The sequence below is a fragment of the Zosterops lateralis genome (genome assembly GCF_965231275.1).
Source record: "Zosterops lateralis genome assembly, chromosome: Z".
Classification (NCBI taxonomy): domain Eukaryota; kingdom Metazoa; phylum Chordata; class Aves; order Passeriformes; family Zosteropidae; genus Zosterops; species Zosterops lateralis.
The window spans coordinates 66,344,458-66,361,842 of record NC_139800.1 but is presented as its reverse complement, the minus strand read 5'-3'; the positions used below and the strand labels follow the sequence as shown (position 1 = coordinate 66,361,842).

Sequence of the window (17,385 nt, the reverse complement as noted above, 5' to 3'; positions counted from 1 at the left end):
AATGTTAACCTTTAGTCACGTCGTAAGGATTGTGTCACAGACGTATGCACTGTAAGAGGTGCCAAGGCCACAAAAAAAGGTCTGGAAGAGATGAACCTGAAATAATCCTGAATCAAATAATGATAATGTGAATGCTTTTGGAAATTGTGACATAGAGGAATATAAGTGCAATCTGAGTTATGCAAGCTGTGCCCATTTCCAGCATTTGATGGTCAGTTGTTCACTCTTGCTAGGAAGTTAAAAAGTCAGGGCAGCTAGAACTGCACTGGCTTGGTATGGAGGGGTGGAGTGGGCAGGTGGGTCACATGAACTCAGGTAGGATCTTTCCACTATCCTTGGGCATCCATGGTTTTGGCTTTTGTTTCTTAAATACCTCTGTAGTCTTACGTGTAAGCTATTCAAGGGACTCTACAGAGTGATTTACAGCTAGCCTGCTCTGGAATATGAAAATGGTTGAGGAATAAGGGAGATTCTGAATCAGAGCTACTTTTAAAAATATTTATTATCCTTCAATTCTGTAGTATGGAAAATGCATACTTATTTATGTGGGAAACTTTTTTTTAACTAAGCAGATGCATCAGAGAAAGCAGGAATTGCAATCACAATACAGACAAGAACCAATAGATCTGTGAATCATTCATTGAGAAAGTGTCCCTTGTGGAAACCGTTTTGCTATTGAATAGAGCGATGTCATTTTCTTTTCCTGTTTCTGCTAGTTTTTAGTCTCACTTTAGCTTGTAGAAGTCTTCTAATTTCATTTTAATTGAATACAAAAATTTGCATAAGAATTAAGTGAGTAGCTTCAGAAAAAATCTCCATGACAACCAAAGCATTTCAGATAAATTAACATTTATTATATAGAACTAAAGAGTTTTAAAATTGGTAGCACATACTGGCATTGGAACAGAACTTCTATGTATCTTGGCCAGTGTCTTGCCTGTACATGAAATAGCATGACACTGTCCACAGCTAAGATGTGGTGCAAAGGTTTCAGGTAAAAGCCAGCTAGAGGCAGAATGAAAATGACCCTAAAAAGAGTGATTTTTTTTTTTTTTAATGTCACAATAGTTATAAAGAATGGTCTGCATAGTAAATACAGACAGTGCTTAAAGAAAGCATAACAATGTAGGGCACTGATAAAGTATAATAATTTTACTGTCTTACATGGCCATGTTGATTTTGCAGGACTTTGCAAGCCACACGATATGTTTCTAAATTCAGCTAATACTCAAATGCTACCAACTTCAGATTGTGGAGAAATAGTATTTATAGCAGCAACATTAAATGATGGCTAAATATTGCAAATTTTAGAGTAACTGTTTAGACTAAGTGCATTTGCTAATATGAGTGAAGGCAGGAAAGCAACAGACTTTACCTGCTCACATTTCAGGCAAGACTGGAGGATGGGTAGAGTGGCCCACGTGGGAGGGAAGCAGGGAAGAAAAGATAAGAATAGAAGAACTAATGCATGTAAAGCATGGGGGAGGAAAAAGTAAGTTTGTTAAAGTGGTAAGATTTCAAATTTTCTTGATCAGCATTGAATTTAGAGTACACATTGAATTTAGAGTACACATTGAATTTAGAAATACAGGAATATTCATTGTACTGGTACTGATTTCAGTAGCAATGAAAGATAAAAGAGAGGCTTTGCTCTCAGGGTCAGTGGTCTCAACTGAAAGTTTCAGGCATTGCCACAGTGAGAGGCTCAGAGTGGTTTTGTGGAGGATGGAAGGATGTTCACCCTTCTGTACTCTTAGCTGAGAGGTGTCACTGTAACAGCAGCAGCAAATGCTGGCTGGGAATTTAAGGCGCTGCCAACCTTGCACAAAGAGGTGTGTGCTATCAGTGACTAGCCCACTCTAGCATTCTCTGGCATTGGATGAGTCCTCTCCTTGCTCAAAGCAGGTTCCTGGCTGGTTTTGATTTCTTTTTCTACCAGTGCAGCTGTGCAAGCTCTGTTTCTCTTGCTGGACTTGGAAAGATCTGGGCTCCTGTTTTGTAACTCTTTGAAAAATCAAACCCCAAACCCTAGTCCTTGCCTTCTCTGATGAAATGTTCACTTGTTTGTTCTTGTAGGAGACTGATTATTTTCACTTGTCTGATGTGCTTGTTGTTAATGCCCAGAAACGTGTTCTAGTCAAGTGTGAAATTGTATATGAATATAATTTTATTACTCCTCTGAAAATTGATTCTAAAATGATGCATTGGGATTCCCCATCTCTTTCTTCATTGATTTTCAGGTTCCATGTGTTTAGCTTAGCTGGACTGTACTCATCTTTTTTTCCTCTACCAGTAATAAAACTTCTGCAGAGCAGGTCACCACCTTCCTCCACTTATTGAGATGGCCCACTGCTTTCCATGGCTTTACACAAATACAGTGAATTAAAGCATAATAGCAGGAAGAAAGCCCCAAAAGGAGTAAAATCCATTACATGGTCTTTCCAAATTACACTGGAGGCTGCAGGGGTGCAGTGACTGCTGGTAAGAGTTATGCATCTGCAGATGTAGACTGATGAAGACATGCAACATGGAAATATTATTTAAAAAGTAGCAAGAGCTGCAATTCTGCAGTACAGAGGCTGCACCGAAAACCACCTGCAAAACTAAAGAATTTATACTGCAAGAAAACTTCGAGTGCTCACAAGGAACAGGAACACTGGAAAGGCCAGTTGGAATCTGGCAAGGATTACTGGAAGTTAGGAAACAGCTGAACACATGTATGTGTTTGGTGATGGAAGCTGCCAAAATATCAACTGTAGGAGAGCATGTATCCCCAGAAACATATTATGCCATTTCCACATGTTTTCTGGGCAGTGTAATGCTAAGGGTGGTTTTGCTCACTGCTGAATCTGTTATAGCCCCATTACGTGGCAAGGCTCTTCTACCTCTGGGCAGCAGCAGCAGCTGAGGGAGCATGATAACACAGATTTCTGCAGGGTGCCTGAGCCCTGCAGGCAGGCAGGGGTGTGTCTCAGCACCATGGGACTGAGGCTGCTCCCAAAGGGTATCTCCATCTCTGCTGGCACTGGGAGAGGGCAGTGAGTAGGGGCTTGGGAAGTATTTCCTTGCTCCTCTATATAGAAGGGGGCAGATTTGTCTCAAACATGATGGCATGTGCTTGGAAAGACAAGATTGAGTCAGGTGGTGCTTTAGGAGAGCTCTGGCTTGCTGTCCATCTAGTAGATATTCTGCTAAATGTGTGTCTTGACACATAGAAGTGTAAACAATTGGATCAGGATATTTCAATAAATGTGTATGCATAACCATGAAAAAGGGATCCTACACAAATCGCATTGCATTTTTGCTCGGTCTAGAATGTCTTCATTTTGAAGTTGCATCTTAAATTTCCTGGATGCTTGCAGCACCAAATTAAGTGTTTTTCCAAGCTTTTTTTCTGGTTTCAAACAGTTCTGGATTCCCTGCTGTCATCCTCACAGTTTTTCTCTCCAGCACTCTCTTGGCCTACCTTGCTCATCCATTTGCATATCAAAGAGAATATTTAATTAGTTCCTTATTGCTGCTGTTCCTATCTTTCTATCCTCTCAGCAAAGGCTTAATCGTCCTTCACCCATGCTTTTGTCAAAGATCATCCTGTAAACTAGATATAAATAGCTGGGGTTTGCTTCAATAACAGTGAAATAAGATATTCCTGCAAGTTTTCTCCCTATTATAGAAAAAAGAGCAATGAGTCATTGTTAATGTGCAGGCTGAATTTGAAAAATGCTTTTAAAGAATACTGCTTGGTCTCAGGTAGGAGCCTTGCTGGCACACCTACCATTTGTCTTGTAAACTCCCCATCACAGGGAGGATGCAAAAAAATAAATATGCAAATGATCCCCCAGCATTACTATATGACCTAAACTACAGGAAAATCTTCTTTCAATACACCTCCTTACTGCCTAATAGCCAGGTTTTAGTGCTAAAGCACTCTTAGAAATAAATATTCATCTTTAGAAAGGGATACATCTCTTTTCATTTATTTCAGTCACAGAATACTAGGCCTTCTATTTGCTAGATTATTGATTAAGAGTTAAGTTTTCTATTCTCAATAAGTCTGAATTCTAGACTTCTGCAAAACTGGAGAGTTTACTCTATATGACATAATCTGTTATTGGCTTGCCAGTGCATGTTAGTCACATATGTAGCATTAGCAGATGGGTCCAGTGCATTGCACAATATTTCTACAGTTTTGTTGGGGTTTTTTAATTTCTCTCCAGAAACATGGGCCCATATTCATATTTCATTACATTTATTTATTTTAAAGTGTAAATTACAAAGTTTCATCTACAAGATCTGTGTTTCTTCTGCTATGTGTTTAATATAAATAATGAGAGCAGCATGCTATCCTTACCAGCATATATTGTCTAAGTTAGTGTGGACTCATCTTGAGATTAAGAGAGCAGTCTTGAGTGTTTCTCCTTGATTCTTCCCTTTTTTCCAGTGGTCAGGTAATTAGTATTGGCTGGACATTTACAAGAAGCTCCTCTTTTCTTTGATTTTGTTGAGTAGAGGAAAATATACCCATAGGCTGCCTTAAGGGTCTTGTGGGTTTGGGGTTTTTTTTCATTTCCCTGGTTTATGTGTTTCAGAAAGATAGAACAAAGACTGAGTGACCACCCTGAAAAAGGAGAATTTTTTTCAATTAAGGGAGAAATGTAAATTGAATTGTAACTGCATTAGTTCATATTTCTCTGATCATAGTCTCAGGTATGTTGAAAAATCAGAGTATTATCAATACTCTTTAAGCCTTAGAGTCTGCCTTGCACATTTCTGAGGTCAGGTGCACAAGGTTATCCTGCACCTGGTGGACTCAGTGCCGTGGGGCAGGGTGGATACTACAGACAGGTACATCTGGCTGAAACTAAATACTTCATTTGAATTAAAAAGGAGGACGAAGTAAAGCCAGTGTATTTGGGGGAATGAATAACTAAGTAAGAGTATCGCTGGGGCTCAGGTCTCACTATGTAATCCAACAGAAGAGGATAATTCACCCTGAAATGGCTAAGGTGTAACCCAGCCTTCAAGCAAAATGTAGCATTTTATTGTGTAATTTTTAGGGTTTTGTAACCTCTTTCCTATACTTCAGGCTAAAAGCCTAATAAAATGTCTCCAGGAGTGAGATTTGCTTTGTTTTCCCGTTAGGGTGATAAGTTCCAGTAAAGCTCTCCCTCATGTTGTAAACAGATGACCAAAACAAGAGAAGGGGCTGAAGGCACAAAAAAAAGCAAAGGAGTTAAAGCAGTGCACATGGCATGACAGCTAAAGGGTTGTCAAAAAACTCAAAGAACCCAAACCAAGCAACCCTGTCGAAATAATCCCAAGCAATTACGCATCAAAGACATAAAGATGAAATAGAAGAGCTGCTTGAGAGGGATTACTTGCTGCCACATGAATAGACTAAGTTCTCTGTGAACACAATGAGTGTAAAGTAATTGCAGCTTACTGGGAATATCCCTATGTAGACTGCTTTCCACAGCACCATGCTTGTTGCCTCTGTTTCTGGTGGAGTGTTATCTTGGCATTGTTTCTTACTTCTAATCATTTGATCCTCTAATGAGTATAAAGTAATGCTTTTCATATATACATTAGTCACACCTTTCCTGTCAGTTTTGTGAAGTTGTGAGGAGCTGCATTGATGGTAACTCAACATAAATCTGTTATTTCAGTAAAAGGAAGTAATAAGAAGTTCTTGCAAAACAGGAGCAGTGGGGAGAAAGAAGGATAGCCTTCTTGCCACCAGCAGAGCCTTTTTATGGACCTTGGGGCAGAAGGTCTTTGCAGTGACTTCAGACATTAAAGGCTCCTCTACTGCTTCAAGGGGATTTTAGGATATTGTTTTACAAAACTGAGTTGTCTGCTTGCAGAACATCAAATTATAAAATGTCTTGTAAGCAGGTTCTGTTTCTAGACAACATCTGCCTCTGTTTTCTTAGACTTTGAAAAATTAATACAGTAAAAATATCAAGACTTCAGATCAAAAATCTGACCTTTAAGGTCATTCTCTGAGGGAGAATTATTGTAGTTCATAAATACTATGATCAGTTGAAACATTAGTGCAAAGACTGTTCAGTGTCTTAAATAGAGTATTAGGATATCTTAATTATAGGTCCTTCTTTTATTAAGTGCTTGTATGTCATTGTGCAAATCTATGTCTTCTGCTGACTCTGTAAGAAATAGTAACTTCTGAAAGAAAAAACAGCTTTAGTTGTAAAAAAGCTGTGTTTCTTTGCAAATAGTTTTCTACTGATGAAGGGAAAAAGGCAGTAGTTCAGCCCATCACACTTGAGGGACAATTTGAAAGTAGTAAACTTTTACACCTTTAAAGCCTTTTCTCTTGCATAATTCAGATCTATGTGCACATAGCATAGTGGTTTAGTTTTATATCTTACTATCTATCTAACTAACTGGAGAGGAGGGGATTAAGTTAAATATAAAAGTTAAAAATCAGTTCTTAAATGTTGAATAGTTTTGTCTTTCAGTAATTCAGATTTCTTGAGTGTCAGATAGTTTCAAAAACTTTGGACTGAATGTGTAACTATATTATGAGCATCTTATCCAGTTGATATTTTACCTCCTGTCTTTCATTTAACTGGAAATCAAAGGTAACTTAAATTGCAAATGGATTGTTTTCTAGTCTCTTCGGGACACTCCACTGTCCTGGTCATATTTAAAATTGATTACTTGCTATCTCATTTTTGAAAAGAAGCATCTACCTTCACTGTTTATTCACCTCAATGCTTAATTGTGTTGCTTTTTTCTGTAGGATTGTGGAAAAGGGGTACTACAGTGAACGAGATGCTGCTGATGCTGTCAAACAAATCCTGGAGGCCGTGTCTGTGAGTATTATCTGGCATGTCATGCTCAGCACCTGATCTGGCATCCACAATGGTTCAGTAAATACTTGTGTGTGAAAGAGGCAGTGTGCACAAGTTTCCTCTGACAATTAATTCCATATTGATAATTTTTAAGGTAATCAGTGACACTTTGAAGAATTGCACTTCAATCAGAATGACAGTACTGTTGAGAGAGAGCAGAATAATAAATGTTGTCAGTAGCTTGTACAGTTTCTAATATATTTTTTTCCTCTATATGTTTTGTGTTTTTCAAACATTGGAATTTTTTATACAGTTTCACATCCTGTCACTTAGAGAAAGGTGTACAGATTCTTGTGGAAGCCTTCTAGTGTCTACATACAGTATTTCTGTACATTTTCTGTGCTTAGCCACTTGTAGCTCTTCATCTGATTTCACACCAAATACCAGCAATCAGATGCTGGGGGAATACTTAGGAAATTAATTTGTCTGATGTCCAGGGTATGTGTTAGTTCTGTTCACTTCCAGTACAGAAGCAAGGGGACGTGTTGGACAAGGGAAAAGAGAGGTCAGCCTGCAGGGCTCATTTGAAGGATGTTTGTGGTGAGGCAGGTTCTGTACAAGCCATCCATGGAGATTCAGTGTCAGAGGAGCTGTCCTCCAAAAAGGACGGGTGGTGATGACTGGCCCCTGCAGAAGGTATCTAGAAATGAGGATATTATTGGTTACAGCCGTAATTCTGTTCATCAGAAGGAGCAGGGCAATCTGGGCATGTTTACCTGGGATGATAACAAAGGACCTAAATGTGGAAAGTCCCTATTGGGTATTATTTGTGAGCCTGTTCACACTAAATAAGGTGTGAGAACTGGTGTTTACAACACTAACTGTGCCTACTGCTGGACCATGCATGTTCACTTCATGGTCCCTTCTGAATGATCTGATGTCTACTGTGTCACTCACATCCAAAGAAATCTAAACTATCTATTTTACAGCACATCATAATGCATTTATATAAACTTTTTAAATTGGCTCAGATTATTATTTTATTACTAATTTTTTCTTTCAGTTGAAGTGCCCCAGTTAAGAGTGTTCTACATTATTTAACATTCTTTTACAAAAAAAATTATTAATAAGTTCTGCTGAAATGTATTTCAGAGGGTGTTTAAGCTCTTTATTTTAAAGCCAGAAACAAGAGAAAAACTTTGAGCTTCTATGAGTTGTAATAGCTTGGCTGAAATCAACAGAACAGTGATGTATGAAAATTGAAAAGCTGATTTTTATATAAGAAATAATTAGGATTCTATGGTTTGTTGTACTAGATCCCTAACTAGGATGAACTGTGTTGACTTCTGCTCTTACAGCTGACACTGAACATCTAGGCCAAAGCTGGAAAAGCTGTGGAAGTGGCAGTTCCCAGCTTGGGATCTTTGTAGCCCTGCTGAAGTACTCTGATAGATTGGGGCTATGAAGTTGATAGGACAGTGTTTGTGAGCAGGAGACAAGTTATTGTTAGAAACTGGAAAATGCTGCTGCAGCAGAATAAGCTTTTCAAAATAAAAGGAAATCTATCCATAGATCCTTCTTAAAACCAAATACTTGTACTGTTTGTACAATAGGCAATGCCAGTGAATACCCTTCTGGCACCACATAGGCTTTTTGACCCATGTGATTTTTATAAATTGCTCTTTGAAAAACCAGCATCCACCCTTCCTTTTGCTGATCTCTCTTGAACTGAATGTTTTATAAGGCCGCTGTTCAGGGCTGTTGCTGTAGTCATGGATCTGTCCTTGCAGTGGATCATTAACTTGAGGAAATAGTATGTCTTCATAGAGCGAAGGTTTTTATGAGACACTTCTAAAGAATTTAATGAGGAGTGGAATTTTAAAAGCACATAAGCCTTTTTTATTTAATTCCCTTTGAAATTGTCAGTGCAAATGGACATAACAGACTAATTGAAAAAGCTTCTAAGTCTGTCTGTTTTTTGTAATACCTGAATACCTGTAAGCCCAGCTCTAACTGGCTTACCAAGAATTAATCAAGCAACCACAGTAGCACACAGAAGATTAATCTGAATCTTCATGTCACAAACCATCATAAATATATCAGACATCTGTCATCCCAAGATCAGAGAAAATAACAAAACCAGTACTATTTTGTAGACCTCCACATTCATTTTGCCTTTTTTCATGATTTTCCTTTCTGCTGTTTGCATCTGATCTGGAGTTCCCAGCCAGTGACTGTATTTGTCCTTAGTGGGAACACATTATGGTTTTTTCCTCTCTTCTGCATTTTTGTCTTTTCCATTGTTTTTACATTGTTCTTCAAGCTGTGACATAGCTTAAGTCATAAGTACAAGACTAGTTCAAACCAATGTTCATCCCTTTAGCTCTTCTGCTGTGCAGCTCAAAGCAGGTAGAGAGGTTTTGTTGCTATCTGACAGCACAGGGAGATGAGAGGGAATCCCATGATTCCATGAATGAGTTTCATGCCTAAAGAGGAGGCATTTGAGGGCAGTATTTCTTGGCACACTATTGTCATTTCTCTCCTCTCAGGGAATGAGTTGCATTCCCTGTGGTCTTCTTGCATACTCATTCTAGTAGCAGATTTTCTCATTTTTTTGTAATGAATGAATTCCTGCATGCAGATGTTCTGAGGTGAGATCTTCACTTGCTTTCTTGCAGAATGAGTTATTGATGTTTTGGTATCCAAGTAGTCCTTGAAAGATTGGTCACAAAAGGAACATTGCACTCTTTTTAAAGAGAAGAACACGTATCTTTTTTTTAGCTGGTCAAACTTTATAATATTACACTGATTTTTTAATGTGCACTTTTAAAATCTTATATTTGTCACTAAAAATAAATGTTGTTCCTTCTTACCTGTTTTGCATTAGTGTCAAAGGGATGACTTGCTGCTCAGGGGTTAAATTAGTCTTTTTATTATATTAAAATTTGAAATTTAGTGTAATAGCTTAGGTTTTTGTATTTAGGGTAGCTACTAGCGTGCACACTATATGTACTTTTGAACTCATCCATTGGTCTCTAAATTAATTTCCCATCAAATTTTACAATAATTTGTTTTCTTAGACTGCCCATTATCTTGTCTAGATAGGAACATTTTCCTAAAGTTATATGTGGGGCTCCCTCGGTTTCTATTTTTTAATTTAATTTTTTTTTTTTGCTTCAAGCTTCATTATAGATCTGCACTTCTGTTCAGTTCCTTGTCATCTTAAATTCACAAGGAGCATGCTGAACTGTCAGATATGGTAGCAAAGCCTGAGGGCACTGAAGCAACTTGCAGGTTTGAGAGATAAAATCTAGATTAGAGGCTTCTATTCATTTCAGAGAACTTTGATCTGTCCAGTAATGAACTGTGTGTTAGTAGGTAGGAACCTACTTATGAATATGCAGCTTGCAAGCACATTTACAAACTCTGAGGCATTGGTGTGTCTGACAATTAGAGCTTAGGCCAAATGAGGTAGTCAGACTTCCAAAGACAGGATGAGAATCAAGAGAATTGATTTAGATATTTGAGGAGTTTGGCATTCAAAGAAAAGTGTACAAGTGTAGAGGTTTCTTTTTGATGCAGTCACTGAATTAGTTCTTGCTGGAGATAGAGACAACAAATGTATTTCAGTTTTAACCACCAGCTACAAGGTGAACTTAATCGAGGTGTAATTAGCACAGGTTTCTGAAATTTTGAAAAAGAGAAATGTGTGATATTACCAATACATACTTAGCAAAGCCTAAAAAGGCACACCATAAAAAAGGATAAGAATTGGAAAGAAACCTGGAGCTCAGTTCTGTAGAAAATGAAGTCAAAATGCACAGAAGAGAATGGCAGGGATTCCTAAGTATTACAACACAGGATAAGGACTTGTCTAAAATTTGGGAAATAAATTTCTAGCAAAATCTGGGAATACTCTATGTAGGAAGAAAAATCTTATGCTTGCTTGAAGATATTGAAGAACATTGACAACTTCCCTTTAGAAGATTTTGCAAAGGATTTTCGTTTCAATAGAAGAAGTACCTTCAGATTTTTTCCCATTCACTGGATGAATCCATTGATGATGAGTGTTTTCCATCCTCCCTCTGGCAGTAAAGAGTAGCTTTCTGAGTCTTCTCCTGGCATAAGTTTTTATCCATAAGGAGGAAGTTAAGAAACAGCCGCTGTTCTGACCTAAGACTATCCACCAATCCCTGCTGTTCTGATGGGGAAAGAAGTGGAAATGTAAAACCCTTCTGTAAAGTTTTCTGTGTGTTTGATTGAAAGTGGACTTTCAGAAGCTTGCAAGTTTAGGCCAGATTCAATGTGGCTGTTGCTAAAGACCAATGCTTGATACTGTAAGACAAGGAATTTGCTAAGGATTATGATGTTGTACTATATTTCCTAAGAGTGTGGTCCCCTTTTACCATTCCCCTTTTTACAGACTTGTAGCCTCTTGAAATAGTGTAAACACTACTTTAGTAGTGGTTGTATTAGACTGCAGAATATAGAGGTTCTAGTAATATTTCTAAAATGAACTTTCATAATAAAAAAATGCCTCACATGCACAATAAACCCTGTATGTCAAGGCAGAGTGTCAGACATGGAGGAGGAATGAAATAAAGGGAGAATGTATTGTTTCCTTGCAATGTATCTCATAATACAGTGAAGGCAGGCAAGGACTGATGGTTGGATTGATATCAGGATGTGTTTTGCAGGTCACTTACATTCATTCTTACCTGAACTGCATTGATATAGGCATGGAATACTACTTAATGATTTCTAGTAAGAAATAACAACATCTATCCATCCTATGGCTTTGTTGTTGGATTTTTATGAAATAAAAAATAATTTGTATTTGATCTAGTCTAGGCACAAATGATTCTTTCTTCAAGATTTGTTTGTGAGGCTGGAAGGTGAATCCTCTTGGAGATGGGTGTTTTAACACATCATGTACAGAGATGACTCCGTTGAAACTGGGAAATTGTCTTGGCTTTTTCTTCCATTTGGTGACAACATTTTAACAGGGGCTTCATCAGTGCCCTGGGAGGCTGTTCTGTCACACTGCTGTTAAGAACAAATAAGCAAGTAGGTAAACTGTCAAGTTATGTAAGAAATCAATTTAAGTGCTGCCCCTGCCTGGGAGAGAAATGCATTTGTGTTTCGAATGTCTCTGAAGCCATGTTCAATAATGGTTCCATACACGGGCTTAGAGGGTGAAGGCATCCTTAATGAGTAGGTTCATAATTTTGCAAGTTTACATTTGATTGCTTTTCATGTTTGTTGTAAACAGATTTAAACTATTTTTTATTGTTATTGATATACTTTAATTGTGGGGAGGGTAACAAAGTGGGATTTATTATTACACTAACCTGATTTATCAGTACCTTTCTTCAGAATTATTTTTTCAAAAACATTTTTTGAGATCTGTTTTCAGCTGAGTATAAGGTTCCTCTTGCAGCACACACATTGAAGAAGAGTTACAGTCGAAAAAGCCCAGCAATGCTGCCATCAGCAATGAGGAAATGAGGGTATTGTATTTCCTATTATCACTAATGAGGAAATGGAGCAAGCAGATTTACTGTATTACAGTTAATGTCCAGTGCAGCAAGAAGTCAGGGTCATATTTGCCTAATTGTTACTGTTAGATATTATGCTTTCATCTAAGTAAGCTGTCCTTCTCTTGTTTTGGAAACACATCACTACAGTATTAACTTTGGAAAATATTTGGAACTAACAATGAAAGTGACTAATTAGCACTTGTTTTAGCTCTCAGCACAACACAAATACAATGCCAAATGATGCTGTGTTTGAGTCAGTAGCTGGTACTTAGTCCAATAGACAGACATTTGCAGGGAAATTGTTGTCTAAGAACTGACTGGGGACTCAAGGATTTGACCTTTTCCCAATTCATCTCAGGGAGATGGACAATTTTCCTGCACCTTCATTTATAAGATGAATTGTTGAAAATACTGTGTGAAGAGGGTGCTGACCCCATCTGAAGGCTGGGTCTGTCTGCCTGATTCACTGATTCTTGAGGCATTGTTTGGTGATGGCCTGGCCATCTCCTTTAGAAGGGGAATAGCATAGGAAACCAGCTCTGTGAGAGTCTGAGTCTTGTCTTTAGACAGCCAAACATTGCTCTTCTGTATGTTAGCCAGCACAACATTAGCAATTAATAAGCACAAGCGAAGTAGAAAGACTGCATTTATCTTAGACCTTAAACTGCTAATAATCCTTTTATTAAAATAATTTTTATTGCATGCATATTGCAAACTGTAATGCAAGGATAGGGCACTCAAGTACCTTTTCCTATTGGACATACTGTACACTCTGCATCTCCAAAAAGTACATGTTGTTATATGAGCTTGACAGGCCTCTGAAGGCTTCTGAGACAGACTTGAACCTCCTCAAGTATCCTGAGATCCTCATATACTGTGTAGAAACCGTAAAAGATTAGCAGCTGGATGCTACAGAAAGAGTCAAGAAAAATTGATAAAGACCGAGGAGGTATCAGGAATTATCCTAAAGGAAATACCAAAGTAGATAGCCACTCAGTTCTGCATGAAAAGATAGAGGAGAATTGTTAACTGACACTGCAGGAGTGCCACCAGTAACTGCTCCCCTTCATGCAAACTGTGCAGCCTTGATTAAGTGATAGTGGTGTGGACACACATTGCAGTATTTCACCAAGGACTGAAAGGCATCTGGTTAAATGTTACATTAAAATAGAAGCACCTTTGTAGAAGTGACTGCTTTATCCCCAAAAAGATTTACTAAAACGTAAGGAAACCCTTTTATCCAGATGTCCAGGACTGTGGTTTTTTGTTTCCTCAGCCAACTGTGCCTATAGGACTAAGCAAGGACAGGCTTGTCTCCTTGTGTCTTGCTGTTCGTGCATCAGTAATGATGGTAAGGAATAAAGAGACATTGATTTCAGGAGTAAATTGCAAGGGAACCTGTAAAAAGAAAGACAATTGCCAAAAAATTACTCAGTAGTATTATTACAGCCTTATGCAATTTTGCATCTCCAATTTCATACTACTAGACTGACTAAGACGATAGCCTCTCAGCAAAACAACTGTTTGGAAAATTGCATTTTTTTCATTAGATAGTATAGGAACTTAACATGGGAATGAATGCACATGCCATGATTTGAAAAAATGGTAAGAGAATTTCTGCCCTCTTTAGGGGAGATTACTGACATGCCAAGGAGTTGTCCCTAACAACTGATTGACTGATACTGAGCCCTCTTAAATAGCTATGTAAAAATGTATCAGTCATCGTTTCAGTTCGGTGGCTCCATTTCTGTGGCCCTGATAGTATAAGTGAATCAAGACTCCTCATTTAATCTCTCAAGTTCCCAAACTGATCCCTTGAAATGTCAGCAACTGTGGATACTTTGGAACTTGTAAGGAATCTGGTTTTCTCCTTTTTCATTTACTGTTTACTGATGATTTTTATGTCTCTGAGTGAGTGGTTTACATAACGTTGTCACACTTACTTGCTGGCATGTGAAGAATGCTTTCTGAAACCTTTTTCCTCCACTTCTATTGTTTCTATCAACAAATCCAGGGATTGTCTAGACTTTATTTCATACACTCCTTCTTTTCAATTGAGCTTTACACAGACTTCCATGTTGAAAGAACCAAACCCTGGCAGAGGTGCACATTGAAGCCAATGGTTTCAGCAACAAGCACCACCCCATACTTACCACTTAATTAGGTTTGAGCGTATGATTTTACTTCATGAGCTAGAAATAATGAGATAAGGTATTTATAAGAAAGAGGGTGTCTCCTTGGTTCAGGTAGTGGATGATCAGGGCCTTTTTCAGGAGCTATATTAGAGAGTGCCCAAATGATACACACAGTCAATGATAGTTTGATTTTTGGACATTGACAAATTTGACTGTTTGGTGAACAGTGCTGGATGTGAGGATTTTGTTGTATCTTCTGACATAAGTTATTATGTGATAGTAAGGATGGGCAGCACCTAGAGTGTAACAAACAGTATATTTCATTATTGAAATGTGCTTTCCCAAATACTCTGTTCAGCCAACTCCATCTGATGAGCAGCAACAGGAGAAATTCAGCATGCTGTCTGTCAGGAAGTAAGCATATGAATCTTTTATTTTTTGCATTTTAAAGTTGCTTTGTTTAACTGTTGTGGTTTCCTGTCTATAAAATATTACCATATTTTGTAATTATTATCATAATTTATGGCAATAAAATATGATAATTCTGAGTTATATTTTAGTGAGCAAAATCTAACAACTGTAGAGCCTGGTATAATAAATTATCAGGGCTGCAAATTGGTCTTTTTCTTTGCATCTGACTGTGCCTGCTTCACTGGGATTCTTATATCTTTCTGTGTGACACAATGATGGATTCGTTTTATAAGGAACTTGGAACGTCATTTTGGTATGGAACATCGTTGCCAACAAAAAATTCAACATGGCTTTCTGTGCAAATACAACCACCCTGGAATAAGTTTGTGCTTGTGGCTGTCTGGAAGGATGAATAATTGAACAAACTCAGAAAAGATAAATTTGATAGCTCCATGTCTCTCATAAATAAGAGTTCTTTCTTCCTGAGTTGTGAGAGGGTGCTTCATTAAAGTGTCTTTAGTCTGTGCACCACATGAACATTCAGATGTATACAGAATGAGCATCTTGTCTCGCAGCATTTTCCTTGATGACGGAACTAAAAAGATCTCTTCTGCTGGCTGCTTAATTTTTTCCACCTAGTGAGAGAGATGGTTGGTAACATGTTAGTTTCTTGTAAAATATATTGAAATTATTCCATAGTCTGAAAAATTATTAGTTGGAGAGAGTGGACTGACTCCCTACATCTTCTTCCTAAAAGAAAGAAAGGTTAGAAGACAAAAACAATGCAGCAGATGTCCTGAAGAGGAGATCTCTGCAACCAGGGTTTACCTCCTGTATTTTATTCATCTTAACCCTAGTTTTTGCTCCTTAGACCCTCCCTCTGATTTTGTTCCTCATTGGAAATCCAAAGTAGGTAGGATCAACAAGCAAGCAAGTGGTGATTTACTGCTGCCAGCAGACGAGGTACCACGGGGTGCCTCAGTTCCCTGCCTAGAGAGAAATGAGAATTGCTTGGTGCAAAGCCACCTTCTCCTCAGACAGGGTCGCCTTCCACCTCTCAGTGGCTGCTTCTTCTTCAGGTTTACAGGGCTCCCACCACCATGTGCAGGAACAGAGGGAGGTTCCTGCCCTGCTCCTGCCAGTGCAGATGCTAGTACAGGAGTGCACAAGCCAGGGTCTGTCAGTATCTTTGCTTCCTGTGCAGGGACTGATGGAGGGGTAGTTCCCCTTCATCCTGAGTGCTTTCCATTACTTCCCTCCTTCAAATGGTGCAGTAGGGTAGTGCCATTTACTCTATACCAGATTTGGTATATTTATTTTGTAAATTAAATATACTGCTGTATACATGCCTATTGGTAAATCAAACAGATGAACCTAAGCCAGGTTTTTTTAATAAGAACAACATAGTTTCTGACAAAATACTCTTAACAAATCAGAAGTTATCTCATTATTTTGAAGGATTCATCTTGTTATCTGTGAATGCATAAATCCTTGCAATAATTTTGAAGATATGGCTGTCTAGAAGGGCAAACCTGTCAAAAATTAAATTGATAAATCCACAAATAAAATTTGAAGCTTCAGTCTCTATGTCATGGTTTGAAAAGCAAAACAAGTGAGAGGCTCCAAATCAGAAATATAATTTAATAAGAAGAAAGGTAAAAAGGTAAAAATAAAATAAAATAAATGCAATAACACAAAGGATCACTGACAGAGTCAGAATACAACCTGAGCAGGATGGTGGAAACAGTCCAGATGAGGTGCTCTTCCTTGAAGCAGTGATCCTGTAGAAAAAGGTCTGGTAGCTCTGGTCCTCTGGGAATCCAGTAGGTAAGGGCTGCTTGTACTGTCCCAAATCCCAGCTGATATCCAGGTGAGAATGCTTGGCTCCTCCCCCTGGGCAGAGCATCTCACATTGGGATGATGAGTGTGAAGTGGGTCCTTGATGGCCCATTAAACAGAGATAACCCCTGGAGGGAGTTACCTGTGACTCATGGGCAAGGCATTGATGGGCCATTAGCAGAAGACAGCCCAACACTAGAGCACTGCCCCACTTGGTTTCAACAGTTCATGAAGATGGTGATAGAATAAATACTTTGTGTACATCCTACACTGCAACCCAGGACACTCTAGTAAGCTTTAAATTCTCTAATCAGATAGTGTGAAGAAAAATCTGGCAACATATAGAGAAACCAACTCAAAGAAAAAATATTATATACTTTGCTTTTAAATACCTGTGTGGTCACTGAAATTTGCAGTAAGGATAAGATCCGGTATGTCACTTGAATATAAAATAACGATTTCCAGCCCTACATGTTTTTGCAGTTGTTTCCACGTGACACTGCAGGATGGCTCCTGTGCTGGGTTGTCACTAGTGTTATCAGTGGAAGTGTTCCAGCTGCCACTTTCCTAAGCCTAATTTCAAAGTAAGGGTCTGTGAAGAATCCCCTATTTAGTCAGGTACAGACCTTCTCCCCTTCCACACTT

At 38.4% G+C, this 17,385-nt stretch overlaps 1 protein-coding gene across 1 annotated transcript in view; it reads left to right on the top strand.

The window, feature by feature from the left end:
• Positions 1 to 17,385, top strand: part of CAMK4 (calcium/calmodulin dependent protein kinase IV) — a 137,860-nt gene that overhangs the window by 82,159 nt on the left and 38,316 nt on the right. The window contains exon 5 of the mRNA XM_083882926.1: positions 6,764 to 6,836. Within this exon, the coding sequence (XP_083739052.1) occupies positions 6,764 to 6,836 (73 nt within the window). The remainder of the gene's footprint in view (positions 1 to 6,763; positions 6,837 to 17,385) is intronic.